The 17,340-nt window shown below is 45.8% G+C and overlaps 1 protein-coding gene across 5 annotated transcripts in view; it reads left to right on the top strand.

The window, feature by feature from the left end:
• RNLS (renalase, FAD dependent amine oxidase) overlaps nucleotides 1–17,340 on the top strand; it is a 106,439-nt gene that overhangs the window by 50,928 nt on the left and 38,171 nt on the right. For 4 of the 5 annotated variants that reach the window (XR_014586873.1, XR_014586874.1, XM_083844532.1 and 1 more), the window contains exon 5: nucleotides 10,363–10,536. The exons of the other annotated variant lie outside the window; for it this stretch is intronic. Coding sequence is in view for 2 of the 4 variants with exons in the window: in XM_083844532.1 (XP_083700658.1) it covers nucleotides 10,363–10,536 (174 nt within the window). In the remaining 2 variants the exon portion in view is untranslated. The remainder of the gene's footprint in view (nucleotides 1–10,362; nucleotides 10,537–17,340) is intronic. 5 annotated transcript variants of the gene reach the window in all.

Raw genomic sequence — 17,340 nt, 5'->3', positions numbered from 1 at the left:
ACTAGTGATGATCACTAGCCACTTAAAAATATTTGTGTCACTGATGAAATCTGATTGATGTATTTAGATTTGTGTCAGCAAATCGGTAAGTCAGATGCTGCAAATAAAACCTTGAGCAAGCAAGGAAATAATAAAACCTGTAGGGGGATAGCATCAGTTGCGGGGTTATCAAGAACAAAGCTGTGAGAAGAGCGTATGCTCATAGAAATGAAGTATAGAAAATATGAAGGTTGGAAGAAGCCTTCATGTTCAAGGGCCAAATTGAGAATGAGGGGATTTCAGGGCTCCTTTCCACGTAAAAGGTTCAATTTTCAGTTAATCCATCTGCTGGAAAACATGTGAAACCTACCAAAATTATCTATAAATTAGGCAGCTCTTCTTAAATCTATATGTCTGGCAAATTTTTCCAGAAGGTGGCAGAGAGATCAACAGTGGCAGAGCATTTTTATTTCTGTTTCTGCCATCCAGCCACAGGTGGGGACCAGAGGTTGTGCAGGACTGGCTATGCTTCACGAAGGGAAAGCTCAGGTTCCGAAAGCTGGGGGTCAGTGACAGGTCTGTGACGAAAGCTAGGTGGCTTCCTCCTGGGACACGGGGGCATAATGCTATCCATCCTTGATGCTGAGCCTTTCAGGAGATGAAGGGGACATTTCTTCGCAAATACTCTGAAGTGGGAATCAGTGCGGAGACACTGTGTAAGCCACAGTTGCTGGCAAAGCTTCAACTGAAATTTTGCTCACTAAAACTTAAGCAGAGAGGAGTAAAAGGTGGCTGTAAAAGTGCCTTTTGCCTCTTGTGATTCTTGGGGATGGATGCTGGGGGTTGTTTCATCCCTTGACACAAATCAGTGTCCTTCAGAGTATTTTCATTTTTCCTGGTTTGTTACAGCCCCAGCAGGATTGCTCTGCTGAGCAGAAACCACGGGTGCCGTAGAACACACCTGCTTGTGGGAATGCCTTAAGCACAGAAAGGAGGCCCATGTGGAGCAGGAGTTGCACAGAGTTGGGAGGACACTGGAAAAGTGACAAAGCTGAATCTATATCTGGCTGCTTGTCATCTTATTCAGAGATGTTAGTCGTCAGGCTGCAGCATCCTCTGTGCCACCAAACAAAACCGGACAGTGAAACAAAATAGAGCATTTTCCTTCTCATCCCTGGAAGTATTTCAAACCAGATCTCAAATTGTTTACCCAAGTTTGCCTGCACACCCTTATGCGCATGCAAGAGCTGGATGCAAGCATCCCATCTGAGCTCTGAAGTCACGTGGTAGCGTGATTGGGAGATAAGAATACACAGGCTTTTACAATTAATGAATTAGAAATAGCGAAACTTTCCAAAACATGCCTTTTTTCAATGCATCTCATCTTACCATCTGTTTTTCCCTGCAGTTCTCCCTGTCCCCAGCAGCTGTGACCTACAGCAACAGGTACATGAAACTTCATGAGAACTGTCTGCTAATGTCACCATACTGACCTGAAACCTTTGCCCTCCCATCGTTTCTCTTTCCCATCTCTGCTTGCTTAAAATTGCAGTTGCAAGTCCAGTCCTTGCCAGAGCCTGTGATACCTGCCACATTCTGATGGCGAGTGGTTCAGGTGTTACCTCACTTCTTCAGTGCCTTTCTTCAGGTAAAGGTGTGTATTTTAATCCCTCCTCTATTTCCTGGCAAATGTCTGAACATCTAGAGTGACACCATGGTCATCATCATCAATTCTTGGCCACCAGAACAGATGGGTTTATTTTTGCTTCCCTGGCTTCAGTGATGGGAGGCTGGGCTCAGTCCTGGACTCCTGAATGGCATGGTGCCTGTACTCCTTGCCTGCCAGCAGAAGCCTTGGCTCTCCTCTTTCTTGTTGGCTCTAATGGGATCTCTGGGTCCTCTCCTTCCCACAGTATGAGTGAGGCAGCGAGGTGACAGTAAAGTACTGGAACAGCAGATAAAAGGCTCTGGCTATATTTATGGAGTGCTATAGATAAGTAACCCACTCTGCTGTCAGCATCTAGAGAAACAGCAAATAAAGTATACATACCCCTTGCTTTGATGTGATGAAATCTCCAGAGGACATTTACTTCAGTGGCATTCCCAGTGCAGCTGTAGCTGAGTTTTTCAGTGGAAAATGTACAATTTTCATGTCTTTATGCATTGCTTTAAAAATATCACTATGGCTGACTTTTGTATGCTGGACAATTCCGTGGTCTGAAAGCTGTTTTTTTTTCCAAAGTGTTATTAAAATCATCTTAACCATTTTTGTTGGAATGGGAAAAATTAATAGTTATTTTGTGGTTTCATACACAACATTAAAACAACAGTCTGGTTTTCATTTAAACCAATAAAAGTACGGAAATTCAAAATGAAAGCTCTGTTCATGTCCTTAGATCAACTTGTTGTCCTTGTTAAAATGTAAAAAGGATGAAACAAGCAAGAAACATCAGTCTTACAAACCAGTTCAGGTTTTTTGTTGTTTGATTTCAAACTTGACGTCACTTTGTTGCCTGTCTTCTCAAGCTATGTAAGATTCCTCTTCCCTGTAAATTTGCAGGAGTTTAGAATCCAGTGAACTACGGGCTTTTTTTTTAAAAAACCAAGCAATAATTAAGTGAATCGGTTAGCAAACATACATCAGCAAATGAATTAATAATTTTTTTAATTTCATGTTATAAAGCTGCATGCTTCGGACAATGTGTCTTTGGCAAGGAGGCACTGGGGAATTCCCCGCAGGTATCTCCCCCGCCCCAAAGGGGTCCCGGAGATGCCTGGACCAGAGCCTGCTCCCAGGGGCACAGCGAGAGCACCGGAGGCACTGGCACAACCCAAGCAGCCTGGGAGTTGCCACAGGCCTGAGCTCAGCTGTGACTCCATGCACATTTAGACACAGTGCGCCTGAATGTGCACAATGCAGATTGATACTGGCCAGGACTGCAAAAGCTTGTTTGTGGAAGTGGAGAGAGGAAAGAGGTGTAGTGTGCTTCTTGTGTGAGGTAGAGGGTGGGTGGGTAATGTTGCAGCACCGCCTCTTTGTTTCCATCCCATTTCGTGGGACTGGTTCCCTTCAGTCTCTGGCTTGTCTGTGGGGTCAGGCCCCACCACACTGAGCGTCAAACAACTTGTCCTGTTCAGCCTGTCCCATAGAGCAGAACTGAGTCTGGAGAACTCAGTCTGTGGTTCATTTTTGTCCATGACCAGCGAGTTGCTACCACTGTCCCTGAAAGCCTATGAACTGTTCCATCACCCCATGACTTTGAAAAGTGACTTATTCCAAAATCTGTTCCTTCCCTTGCTGTGAATAAGCCATCCTAGCTGTTCACAGCCCTGTGGTCTGTCAAGTCACTGCTCCATGACTGTGGTTGGTGCCCACACTCTCAAAACTGCCTGCCCTCCCTCTTCTTCCCTCAGTTGGGAGCTTGCTCAGCTGGGTTTGTTACCTTCCTTCATCTGCTTTCACCAGCATTACCCTGCCAAGCTCCACATGCACATACGTACTTAAGGTCAATGGAATTGTTCCTTATCTTTGATGACTGCACTGGTGTTCAGCATCCATCCCCAGTGACCTTCTGCAACTTCATAGCCTGTGAAGACAGGTCCATAAAGTGGCATTGAATCTTAAATGAGTTACTTAGAGTCGACTGGCTGGCCAAGCTTTGGCAGTACTTAGGTTGTGAAGGTTGTGTTGTACCTGCTGAAGTGCTCCATGTGACAAACCATGCACAAGCAAATTTTAGCCCACAGGTATGTTCCTATGCAGCAGCGAAGATGTGCTGCTGACCAGGGGTGGGATATGGATCATGGCAGCTCTCAGCTCCTGCTGGGCCATGCAGTCCCCAGGCCAGGCAGTTCACATCTATCTCAGATGCGTTCCCACAGTGCAAAGGTTTCTGTGTGCTGAGCTTTGCTATGGGAATTTGCTTCTCAGATTGAAGGAGGTTTTGTTTATTTTGTTCTCCCAAGGAGAAATAAGTTACTAAAGTAACCTGGCCAAAGAGTAATGCTTTTGGTGGGATATTACAGCTTTGTATTTATTTGCTCATTTATAGGACTTTTATATTCTTCTGAAGCACAGCAAGAATACGTAATGCATTGTGACTACTTAAAGGTTGGACTGGGTGATCTTAGAGGTCTTTTCCAACCTAAATGATTCTATGATTCTGTTTACTATAGCTTGAAGAAAGGGGCCTGGTGGTGATGGACTCCTCAAAACCTAGCTGTGCAGAGTCCTTACTGAAAAAAAAAGAGACATCCAAGTACATCTTGGGCAGACAGAAAGGCTGAATGCTGAGCAAACAGTGGCAGGCTGAAAGAGGATGCCACCCAACGATGCAGAGGGAAGCAGACATCAAAGCACAGAGTTTGGTGGAAGCATTACGGGCTCTTCCCTTATTTCATTTGCCTCCATAGCTGCTCCATGCCCAACAGCCAGAGGGGCTCTGCTGGGCCACTGAGTTCAGCCATGCCCTTGGAGCCCTCACTTCTGAACTTACAATAGGACAGAAATGACTAACACATGTCCCAAGCACTTGACTGTGCCTTCCGTTGTGCGTTGTGTGTTTAGCTGCTGCCCTGTTCCCTGTCTGGGCTCTTGTGGTCTGCCAGGAGGAACTGGGACAAACCACTGCTGAATTTGATAACGTTGCTGTTGGGACTTGGCAATGAAGAGCCCCCCCAGACAGTTCCTGGATGCTGGCACCAAGTGCCTGTACTGCTGAAATCACAGCTTGAGAGGGGAGTTAGCACAGGCCAGGGAACATTTCCTCTAGGGCAGGACGTTCAAGGCCCTGCCATGTTGGCATCCTTTTCTCTGGAACAGTCCTCCAGCAAGCCCTATATCCATGTGTAATCCCCTCCTCATTGTAGGCTGTGCCAAACGCAAAAAATTCCATTCCTGGGGGCTGCAGGAGCTGAAAGAAAGCTGTGGAAGAGGGGAAGGATGGAAGAAGAAGGAGATGACAGCCTGTGGGAGACTTACAGCACTAAGGAAGCCTGGCACCCAGCAGCCAAGGGCTGCAAGCACGCAGCTGCCAGTGTCCGGGTGAATGTAAAACCTTTAAATGGCGTAAAAAGCTGGGATGGGAGCCAGTGTTCTGCTGCAGCCCAGGGTGGCTGCTCTACCAGGCTGCACTGGAGGTTTGGCATGGAGTCCCTGCACAGCCAGGAGGTGTCAGTGTGCTGGGTCCTAGGGGAGCAGCTGGCCTGGAGGAAGGCAGAATGCACTGTGGAAGGGCAGGTTGCATACAGGGCTTTCAGCGCTGACGATCGAGGCAGCACGTGCAGCTGGGAAGTCCACACCATGGTTCCTCAACTAGGACACGATCAAGGTCAAGTGAGAAGAAGTGTCTTTGAAGAGCAGCTCCTGCAACAGCCACTTTCTTGTTCTTTCTGGAGTGTGTTGTATGGGGTCATTCTTCCTTGGACAGTGTGTGTGTTTGTGTATGCTGCAGAAGCCTGTTCAAGGCAGTTCCTGAGGCCCATGAGGAGGAATGGTCTAGTGGGAGGTGTCCCTGCCCATGGCAGGGGGGTTGGAATTAGATGATCTTTAAGGTCCCTCACAACCCAAACTATTTGGTGATTCCATGATTCTGTGAATGGATCCTCCTTGGAAAGATCCAAGTCCAGGAGCAGATGTCTCCACACCTACTCAGAGGGGGGCATTGAACTGGAGAAGGAAAAGTGGTTTCTTCAAAGCCCATTTTGCTCAGCTAGGCTTGTCTCCTGGAGCAGGCCTGTCTTCTGGCTTCCTCTGGCAACTGTACCACCACCTCTGGTGCCACATGCCTTATTTCTCCTCCTTTCCCCTCCCCGGCTTTCATGGGTGGATCATTGCTTTTATCTGCTCCCCATGTTTCTCTGTCCCCAAAAGTATTTATGTTAAAATTCATGAAACGAGAAGTCTGCAGGTTTTTGGGGGTTATTTCAAGGTTTATTTCAGAAGGGATTTGGGATGGCATCTGACTTCCGATCCTATGGCGTGCTGGTGGTTAGGTAAAGCCTTTGTGGGTGCAGAGGTGGTGATGGGGTTGGGGAGACTAGCCAGGAACCTGAGTTAGGATCAGCAGCACTCTGACATAAGGTCACATCAAGAGAGAGAGCAGAAAGCTGCCTCTTGGGTTAGTCATCTTCGTGATGTGGAGAGGAATAGAGTGGAGACATTACAGAAAAAAATAACAGCTAGAGAAACACAGGGAGGGAGCAGATACCCCCATGGTCCCACATGACATCCTGATCTCCAAATTGGAGAGAGACGGATTTGATGGGTGGACCATTCAGTGGTTAAGGAGTTGGCTTGAAGGTCACACCCAGAGAGTGGTGGTCAATGGCTCCATGTCCAGGTGGAGGCCAGTGACAAGTGGTGTCCCCCGGGGGTCTGTCCTGGGACCAGTGCTGTTTAACATCTGTATCAATGACATAGCCAATGGAGTCAAGCGCACCCTCAGCAGATTTGCAGATGACACCCAGCTGAGTGGTGCAGTCGATACAACAGAAGGAAGGGATGCCATCCAAAGGGACCTGAACAAGCTTGAGAAGTGGGCCCACGTGAACTGAATGAGGTTCAACAAGTGCAAGGTGCTGCACCTGGGTTGGGGCAATCCTGGACATGAGTACAGACTGGGAGAAGAACTCACTGAGAGCAGCCCTGTAGAGAAAGAATTAGGAGTTTTAGAGGACAAAAAGCTTGACGTGAGCCAGCAGTGCATGCTTGCAGCCAGAAGGCCAACTGCATCCTGGGCTGCATCACCAGAGGAGTGGCCAGCAGGGGAGGGAGGTGATTGTCCCCCTCTGCTCTGCCCTCATGATGCCCCACCTGGAGAGCTGCGTCCAGGTCTGGGTCCCCCAGCACAAGAAGGATGTGGGTCCAGGGGAGGCCATGAAGATGATCAAGGGGCTGGAGCACCTCTCCTATGAAGAAAGGCTGAGAGAGCTGGGGCTGTTCAGCCAGAAGAAGAGAAGGCTTCGGGGTGACCTCACTGCAGCTTTTCAATACTTAAAGGAGGCTTATAAAAAAGGCGGAGAGCAATTTTTTGCTCGGGCAGATAATGACAGGACAAGGGGGAATGGTTTTAAACTAAAAGAGGGGAGATTTAGATTAGAGGTTGGGAGGAAATTCTTCCCTCAGAGGGTGGTGAGGCACTGGCACAGGTTGCCCGGAGAGGTTGTGGATGCCCCATCCCTGGAGGTGTTTTAGGCCAGGTTAGATGAGGCCCTGAGCAACCTGATCTAGTGGGTGGCGTCTCTGCCTATGGCAGGGGTTTGGAACCAGGTGGACTTTGAGGTCCCTTTCAACCCAAGCCATTCTATGACTATGACTCTATGATTCTGTGATTCTATGATATGCTCTGTTCAAGTGTCTGTGCCAGCAAACTTGAAGCTGGGATGTGGCCATCCCAGTTTGAGATGGCTGCACCCTTGAGTTTGCTATCAGGTGCTGGAGAACGGTCTCTTAACATTTACTAGTATAAACACAGCCCCTGCATGTTAAAACAGCAGCCAGACCCCTGCCATGTTTTCTACAGTAGTAAAGAGTCCAGACCCAGGCAGCCTTGATGCTGCTTGAGAAGTGAGCACACCAGTAGCAGTGGGAATGGACCTTGATGCAGACCAGTGGTGTCTAGGCTTTAAAGTCAGTGGCAGTTGTTGCAAGGACTTCTCAATGTGAATGAATATATTCTCAGATGTGCATCCCACAGGAAAACACTATGCCAGCATTGTTGGACGCCTGCCCCTGGCAGGCATGGCATGACTCAGGAGTCCCTATGTTACGGCTCCAAACGCAGAGGTTTGATTTATGGCTGTGGTTCCTAGAGTCTCACCTTGGCACAGCAGGAAGTATCAGTTTCCAGAGAAAAAACGTGCTGGCGTAGTATGCGATGGAGCTTTCCCAGTTACAAGTTTTGAGCAGCAGAATTAGTGATGACAGCAAGGTCAGTCATGCCAGTATTTTTCTTTGATGCGTGTCAGTTGTTGTCACACAGAGGTGCCTGTGGCATGGGCAAGATATGCAGTCACACCAGGCTCCAGCTGGAAGCTCCAGGGTGGGGGTCTCCAGGCCAACTTGCTCCCAGCATGGCCACCCTTGCAGCTCCAGCTGGTTGCTCAAGGTGCTGGCAAGTTGCAGCAGTACCCAAGGATGGAGTCCCCCTGGAGGACCATGTTAGTTACCCAGCATGGGACTTCAGAATCATAGAATCATTTAGGTTGGAAAAGACCTCTAAGATCATCAAGTCCAACTGTTAACCTAGCACTGTCAAGTCTACCACTAACCCCTGTCCCTAAGCACCATATCTACATGTCTTTTGAATATCTCCAGGGATGGTGACTCAACTGCTTCCCTGAGCAGCCTCCTTTTCTCCAGGTGTGATGGTTTTACCTTGCTAGGCAGCTAAACTCCACCACAACTGCTCTCTCACTCCCCCTCCTCAGAAAAGGAGGGGAAGAAGAAAAGGTAAGAAACAACTCACAGGTTGAGATAAGGATAATTTAATTAAGGGAAAAATAATTATTAAGAGAACATTATTATTATTAATTAAATAATTTAACTAAAGGGAAAGCGGAAACGGGAAAAAAAAGGAAAAAGGAAAAAGCAAAGGCCATGTGGAAGCACAGAGGAAAGAAATTACTCTGTACTTCCCACCAACAAGCAATGCTTGACCACGTCCTTGAAGCAGGGCCTCAACGCACGTTGTTCGGGAGTACAGACGTTTTCACGAGAGCCCTGATCACGACGATAGGGCTGATCCCTGATGCATTCCATATGTGGTCTGCTGCCTGTCAGAAGTACACCAGTGGATATACCCATCAGCTGTTAATTTCATCATACAACACATTCATCATGTCAGGCTTGGCTAAATTTCACATCAAATTAAGCACCTTGATTGGTGTTCTTTTGCTTCTCGATATTGAATCTCTATACAAGCCAATAGGGTTTGTAGTTGCATATATGAGTATGAGACCTCCATGATGTTGTCCTTGCCTCTGCTATTCCAGCTCTCAGATGCTTTGGCCATCCATGTTGTAGTACAAAGAGAGATGTGGTACCTAAATCCACGATTGGTCAAACTGATGTGTTCTTCTTCGGCATGAAATAAAAGAGTATTTGAATGCACAATGGGGCTAAAACTACTCTGGGCAGTGTTTTATGGAGATTAGAAAATTGAGGCAAAAAGCATATCTTACTGTAATTAGAAGATAGGAGAGTTAATTACATGAAGAAATGGATTCATAATTGCTCTGAAATTTTCTTAACTACCTTAAAATGCTTTCAGCTGAAGTAACCGGACTTCGCTTTGAACCCTTTGTGAGGTCTTCTCCTTTCTGAGAGTTTCTCAGGTTGTCCCCACTGACAGATACTGTGTTAAATATATATATGTATTTAGGATAAATTCTTCACTTGTTTTCAATCACTAATATGCTAATAGTCTGGATATTTCACTATAATCCAAGAATATAGTGCTAAAGTGCTATGCTGTAGAGATTTTTTCATCCATTTGAATTGCAACATAGAAATTGCAGGGTGACTATTTTTCCCAGAAATTCAAGAGTTCCTATGTTCTGTTCAGCCTGGAAAAGAGGAGGCTGAGCGGAGACCTCATCGTGGTCTACAGCTTCCTCAAGAGAGGGAGTGGAGGGGAAGGTGCTGATCTATTCTCCTTAGTCACCAGTGATAGGACCCGCAGGAATGGTGTCAAGCTGAGGCAGGGGAGGTTTAGGCTAGACATCAGGAAGAGGTTCTTCACCGAGAGGGTGGCCACACACTGGAACAGGCTTCCCAGGGAAGCAGTCACTGCACCAAGCCTGTCTGAATTTAAGAAGCGATTGGACTGTGCACTTAGTCACATGGTCTAAACTTTTGGGCAGACCTGTGTGGTGCCAGGAGTTGGACTCGATGATCCTTATGGGTCCCTTCCAACTCGGGATATCCTATGATTCTATGATTCTATGATTTTTTTTGATATGTGAAATCGTACAATCATTCACTTTATGTACTAGGGGAAAACTGTGACCTCTTACTCCCACCAAGAAATATTTATTCACCTTTTGAGGAAAGATTTGAGAAAAAGTCACCTATCATCAAAGTTTCTAATCAGAGGTGACTAGTGGAGAGATTCCACCAACCAACCAACCAACCACCAACAGACAGGGGAGGGTTGCACGTGAAGGGGCTACGTTACATAATGTGCCATTAAAACTTCATGAAGAGGTGTCCCAGAAAAAGTATTGCAAAACACTAGGCTTAGTATTAGATTCTTTGTTTTAGCAGCTTGGACATTTTCAGGAAGCAGTAAGCTTAACCACAGGATTCATACATTTAACATTCTGAGAGAAAAGGAATTGTCTGATTTGTGTTTTTTTTGATTTGTTTTGTTTTTTCCACAGTAATTAATGAAAGGCAAAAGCAACAACTGGAAGCTACGAGCTACTCCTCCCGCTACGCTCTGGGACTTTTTTATGAAGCTGGTGTGTGTATTGATGTCCCCTGGGCTGCAAAGTACATCACCGATAATCCCTGCATACGCTTCATCTCCATCGATAATAAGAAACGCAATATAGGTCAGTGCTCCCATTATTTCCCTTAAAGACAGGGACAATAGAGGGTGTAGATCATGAAAAACGCTGTTTAATTGAGTGTTGCTATTCTGAACAGAGCAAGTATTTAACTCCAAGCTGCAGTGGATAGCAATTAATGTCACATTTGGCCTGTAATAAAATACACAATGAAAAGGGGAAGGTCCTCAGAAAATCACCACCCAGCACATGGTTTACGTTACTGCATTTATGAAACCAGTGTCAGGGGATTCAAAACATCAAAATGTTGCTATTCCAAGAAAGAACTGGAGTTCCTTTGTTTAAACATTGATTCACACACATGCCAATTTATCTCCCGTCATCCATTACTTTACAACTCCTGTTCTTTCCACTAAGCATGTTTGGAAGTAGTAACAAGTTATATAATTGAGGCTGTTCGGTCTAATTCACAGTTAGCTAGTTTGCTTTTATAATGACGGAAAATCCTTGAAATGGCTGAATGTTGTACAGCTGCTCGGTAAAGCTTGGAGAACATCCCACAACTCAGACACTTCTCATCTGTTTCTGGAAGATGGCAGTGAAATAGCTATATGTTTTATTTATTAAACGTATTTCATATACTAAACAGTCTGGTAAGTGTGTTGGCATAGAGTATCTCAGGAATATCTGCTAGCATTTGAGTTTAATCAAGTAAGGTAGGAACTTAAAATTCTTCCCAATTCTATTACTTGCTCACATTGTGATGGTTACCAAGTTTAGCCACATCAGTGAAGTGGGGGTGAAAATCTCTCCACCTTTGGAGTGACGTAAGAAGTACTGTGATGCACTGCCACAGACTAAGGAAAGATTTCCATAATCTTATGCTGCTTAATACAAGGGATAGTTTTTACACATTATGAAATTCACTCTGCTAAAGCATGTTTCAAGTAAGACCTAGGAAACTTCTGTTTCTAGTCTTCCTTGTTCAGTCAGGATTCACTGTAGTTCGTAAACACCAGTGGTGTTAGTACCTGTTGGCAGGGCACTGCAAACCTTGCCTGTCACCCTTATATCCAAACATGCGCACTGTTTCAGGCGTTGGGTACACATGATGAGAGCAATCTCTTCTCCCACTCAGAGCAGGACCATGCCAACACAACGTCAGAGCAGCTGCACCTCGTCTAGCTGAGTTTTTTTTTTAAAAAGCAGTATGCAGATACCCCACATCTCTGGGCACCTTTCCCAGGGTTGCACCTCCACTGGGGAAAGAGGTGTTTCTTCATCTGCAGTCTAAACTTCCCAAGGGCCAGCCTGTGGATATTGCAGCTTGTGTCGATTGCCCCTGCCAGTCAGAATTGCAGTGATTCACATTGGAAGGGTCCACTGGAGATTGTCTGGTCCTACCTCTCCTCAAGGTTTGAAGTTAGATCCAACTACAAGGTTAGATTATGTTGCTCAAGGCCCTGGCCTTTGAATAGCTTCAGGGATGGAGATGTAGTGAGGCTGCAGTACTACTACTGCAGAGGCACGCTGATGACTTCTGAACCATATGGACAACAAGTCCTTGTCTGCAGAGCTGCTTTCTGTTCCCTTAGTCTCAGCATATAGTGTTGCATGGGCCAGCCCCCTTTCAGTTGCAGGGCTTCACATTTTCCTTTGTTAAACTTCATGCTCCACTGTGGGGTCCCTCCACTGGATGCAGTCCTTCCTGAACTGTTCCAGTACGGGCCTGTACCACAGGGTGCAACCCTTCAGCACAGGACTGCTCCAGCATAGGTCCCCCATGGGATGCAGCTCTGGCCACGAACCTGCTCCACTGTGGGCTCCCTCACAGGCTGCAGCGTGGAGATCTGCTCTGCCATGGGACCCGTGGGCTGCAGGGGGACAGCCTGCTCCACCAGGGGCCTCTCCACAGGCCACAGGGGAACTGCTGCTCTCGTGCTTGGAGCATCTCCTGCCATCTTTTTGCACTGACCTTGGTGTCTGCAGGGCTGTTTCTCTCACATTTTCTCACTTGTCACTCCCAGCATTGTGCTATTGCACAATGTTTTTAAGCCTTTAATCTGCTCTCCCAGAGGCACAACCAACGTCGCTCAGTGGCACAGCTCTGGCCAGTGATGGGTCCATTTTGAAGATGGGTGGAGCTGGTTCTTCTCTAACATGGAGATCTCCGTGTCTATTCTCACAAAGGCCACCCCTGCAGCCCTCCTGCTACCAAACCCTCCCCACGTAAACCCAATGCAGCTGCTCTTAGATCCCTTGCTCCCTCAGCCTCCCCCAACCAGGTCCAACAAGCCCAGCTCCCTTCATCATCTCTCCTTCTAGGCTGCGTGCTCTAGACCTTGGGAGCTCTTCATGTTTGTTTTTTTTCAGTGCTCCACATCCTCATCCACTGCAGGGGATAGGGAATATTTGGACACAGCACTGCAGGTACATCTCTGTGGGTACCAAGTAGAGAGGGTTGATAAATAATTGAGATCTGCTGGCTGTGCTTCTCATGATGTGATTCGCCATCATTGGTGGATTAAATACAATGGTGGATCCACCATAACTTGTAGAAGAATCTTTTCAGAATGGTTTGTTGCATGGGGCTGTCTTTTGACAGACACAGGACCTTGTGCTCCTCCGCGTTGTGGTGATAGTGTGGTTCAAATCAGCTCTTCCAGATGTGCCCCTCTTTGCAGGTGGGTGCCAGTAGCTCCTGAAGTGCCTCCAGAAACAGCAGTTTATGCTGGGAGCAAAGTTGTTGCAGAGATGAATAAACTCACCGCTGTGAAAGCCTGCTTTTATTGTTTCGACAAAGAATTTAGCCTATTGGTCTGAAAAGACGGAAAATGAAGAAATGTCTGAAGTGGCCAAAACAAAGATGCATCCATTCTGATATGCTTCTTCCTGCAAGGGCCAATAGTGAACACATAAAAAAGAGAGTAAGAAAAGCCAGATGCAAAGTGATTTTTTCTCTGGCATTGTCTCCGTGTTACTGACAATGTGCAGCTGGAGATTTTCTTACATCTAAGATAATATCTCCACTGTTGTGTTTAATGGGAAGTACCTGATGGTTAATAACACTTACCGGTATTGTACATCCCAGCTACCTGATTCAGAAGAGGAGGACACAGCCCAAGGGAGAAAATCACCCATCCTTTCCTCACCTGATCAATTCTGTGGGTTCAAAGCACCAGCACTGAGAGCAATGAATATGTAATTGTAATTAAATTATCAAATAGCTATCTGCAGTATCTTTGATGGTTCCAAAGGAAATTAAACCAGAGTATTTGGGACATATCACTAGCAACTACCTAGAAACTACTAGAACATCAGTGTTGACACATACCTTTCTCACTGAGATTTCCCTCGTATCATGGGAGAGATCTGTTTATACAAGTGAATTTTTCCAAGAAGAGCAAATTGGAACAAACTGGGGCCAGCAACTGAAGATGATTTCTCTCCCGTAAGGCCCTCCTCCTTGTGATATATAAACAGTCAACCAGACGCCTTGCCTGTACTGTCTTTCTTAGTGAACTTGCTTTTTGCAGATCTGAACTTTGTTCCAGGAAAAGTAGTACTAGGGTGAGAGAGCAGTGCATGTTAGCTGGAGCAGTATTTGTGGCTGTGAGCGTTCCAGCTGAGCACAGGAGGATTGGAAAGCATGCCTGTATCATGCTCAGTAAGGATATGCTGAGATACAGAAATGCAGCAATCAAGAGAAGAAGCAAGAGCGGTCACCAAATGATTCACTTTTCTTCAAACATATGCACGGCTCTGCTCTTAATGGAAATACACAGACTCAGGCACTCAAACACTATTAGACAACTTGGGCAAGGGGTACTGAACATGAAATTTACTTATTCGTATGGAGTGCTTCAGCCAGACAACTTGAATGTAAAGTTCCTTAAGGTCTGTTTTAGCACATACACAAGTATTTTGCATCGTTTTTTTTTCTTTCCATGCTTCTGACTGACCTCCAGAACATTTCAATAAGAGGAACAGCAACAACTTTTTTCACTCACTGTTTTTTCAGTGCCATTGCTGATCTTTTAGCACAATGTTCCACTCACTCGTCATTACCCCATTCCTCCATTCTTCAACCTTGATTCATCTGAGGAAGATGATGGTAACAATGAAAGTGTCAGTGTTAGCAAGAGAAATCAGAAATGCTCAGACTAAGATTTACATTGGAGTTCAGTGTCCTGGGTGAAGCAGCTGAGCTTTTTTGGGACAGTGATCCTTCCTAAAGAGCCAGCACCTTAATGCATGAATGTCCCTGTATATTCAGTGGTGTGTATTTCTTATGTGCCTGCCTGCATCCCTCCCTCCATTGCTTCAGTCTTAAGATGAAAATTAGCTTTGCTGCACATCAGATGTGACTGCAGTGCTTATCAAGAGTACATCCTCAGCATACAGGGTAGTGTGGCACATCCTCAGCAAGATCAGTTTGTTACCAGAGGTGGTGAGTTTCAAATGGCTGGGCAGAGTAGCAGGTCTGTAATTCTCCAGAAATACAAGCCCTTTCCCCTGCCTTTCTTCCCTGCAGCACAGAGAGCCCAGGGCTGGCTTTGCAGGATGGCTGCGCCTGTCTTTCAGAGGTGGCTGCAGTTTGAGTGCTGCCATCAGTTGGCTTTGTCATGACCCTGACTAGTTCCTTACTGATAGCTGTGGGTGACATCTGTTTTCTTCCCAGTTTATGCAGAGGAATCAGTAACAAAGCTGTTTCTCTGATGCTGCCATTACCAGTGTAATTTGGAGCATTATAAGCCATTACCAGGCCTCTGAGAAGGAAGGCTTTTTGTATCAGCTGAGGATCTCAGCAGCTGATCGTAAAACTGTGTCTCCATCCACAGATGTAATGTGCTCAAAAGTTGCGTAAGGAAGAGCCTACAAGAAGTGTATGTTGAATTCCCTGTGCAGTATGTATGAATATTAAATATGTGTGATTGGCTGCTTTAAACACTCCATCAATATTTATAACTGGTCGGGGGGACGGTGGGAATTCTTCAGTATAAATTATTTCAAGCCTCATTTCTGTAATACTGCAGTCTTTGCATCTCTTTACATTTGAAGGACTAAAGATAGATGACACACAAAAATGGAAGCAGTTCCTTTACTTCTTTTGCATAAGGATTGTGAGGTCATATAATTTAGAGAGAAGATTTATTTTATAGGTTTTCAGGATCAGTGTAATTCCTGAGTATCCTTTTTAAATTTAAAATAAAGATTCCTTTATCTTCTCAGTACCAAAATATGAGTTTGGTAGAGTTAAAGAGTTATTTAGGTTTTTACCCTCATTACATGGCCAATTGCTTTGTAATCCCCTGCCTACCCTGCTTGTTTTTAGAAAACTAATCAGAAACGATCTGTAAGTCTAATGAAATGCTGAATTTCTGAATATAATATATGCTGTTCTTTACAGGAAGTCTTCCAAACTGTGCCTTGCGAATTACAGCAGATTCTACTCCATGGAGAATAAGTGGCCATACAAACCATGAAAACTGCTAAGGATAACTCAGGAATCTCTCTCTTTTGCAAAACAACAGTGTGACATTTTGAAAGGAAATCTCCATCTCTCTTGCTTATTTTCTAGGTGTGCTGAAATTATTCACTATTCTTTTTTCATTTTGGTTCTAGTTTTATGAGGCTTGCGTGTAGACTTCTCTTCCGTCAGAGAAACTCATCCTGCTGGTCCCTCCCAGCGAGCAGGGATACCACTCCGGCCTGTCTGGAGGAGCCCAGCTTGTCTGCTGCTCTCTGCACTAACCAACAATATTTCCATGCACTTTTTCACAGCCTAGCTTTTAGGGTTTGTTTGACAGGGCAGTGATAAAACCCTTTCCCTTCCCCTCATGTTATATAGAATCAGAATGGATTTTGGATAGCAAAGCACATCCCCCCAGGCAAATTAAAAATTCCTTAGGGGCAGGAAGCAAACAAGTTTTGTTTTTTATTGATATCTGTTCTGACTAGGTTTTGCGTCACTGGGCAGGAACATGAGAAAAATACTTGACACTGTTCCTCTAGGAAGGAAGAAAGCATTCCTGTGGAAGACGTGTGCCTATCGCATCCATACACAGATCTCTTCTGCAGACTAGGTTGTAAACCGACATGTGTAGATCCCCTAGGAAGGAGCAATGTGCTGTTCATGCCAGTGCTGGAAGAGTTCCCAGCCATTCAGCTGAGCCCTGGAACTGTAGCAATACAGTATGACTTTGAAGCTGGCCATGTTTTCAGCAAGAGGTTGGGCTAGAGACCTCCAGAGGTCCCTCCCTACCTAAATCCTGTGGTTCTGAGGCAGACAGTGTTCTGGTGATTATTTACTGAACATACCGATACATTAACTGGGATGCAAGTCCAACCAACTGCAGCACATGCTGCCTCACGCTCTCAAGTGTGCTTTGGTCCCAGGCTAGCCCAACCACTTCTAGGCATGAGGCTGGTCAGCCTCTCGGAGCGCCCCGTCCTTGGCACCTTGCTGGATACTGAGAGCGGCTGCATCCATTATGGTTCAGAGTTTCTTGCTTCAAAGTCTTTTAGCTCAGTAGCTGTGAGACATGCTCCCTGATGGCCTGCAGACATGATTTTCACTCCTGGAATTTTGTTGTTTGGACAAATGCAGTTGGCTCCTGCTTTCTTAGGAGATGGCAAGAGAAGTGGTATCTGCTGCTCTCCGTCTATGCCAAGTCTCCACTGCTGGTCTCAAGGGCAGACAGATGCTTCTCAAGTTACCTCCTACCATTAAAATAGTCCCAGGAGCACTGTGCTCTGCCCTCTTCCTGAAACCTTGAAATCTGTGTTACCCACTGAATCCTCCCCTACGGTGGTTGCTTATTGACCCATCACACTCCCAGAACAATG

The sequence above is a fragment of the Anser anser genome, assembly GCF_964211835.1.
Source record: "Anser anser genome assembly, chromosome: 7".
NCBI lineage: Eukaryota > Metazoa > Chordata > Aves > Anseriformes > Anatidae > Anser > Anser anser.
Note: the sequence above shows the minus strand (reverse complement) of the source record. Positions and strands in the feature narration are given on the sequence as shown.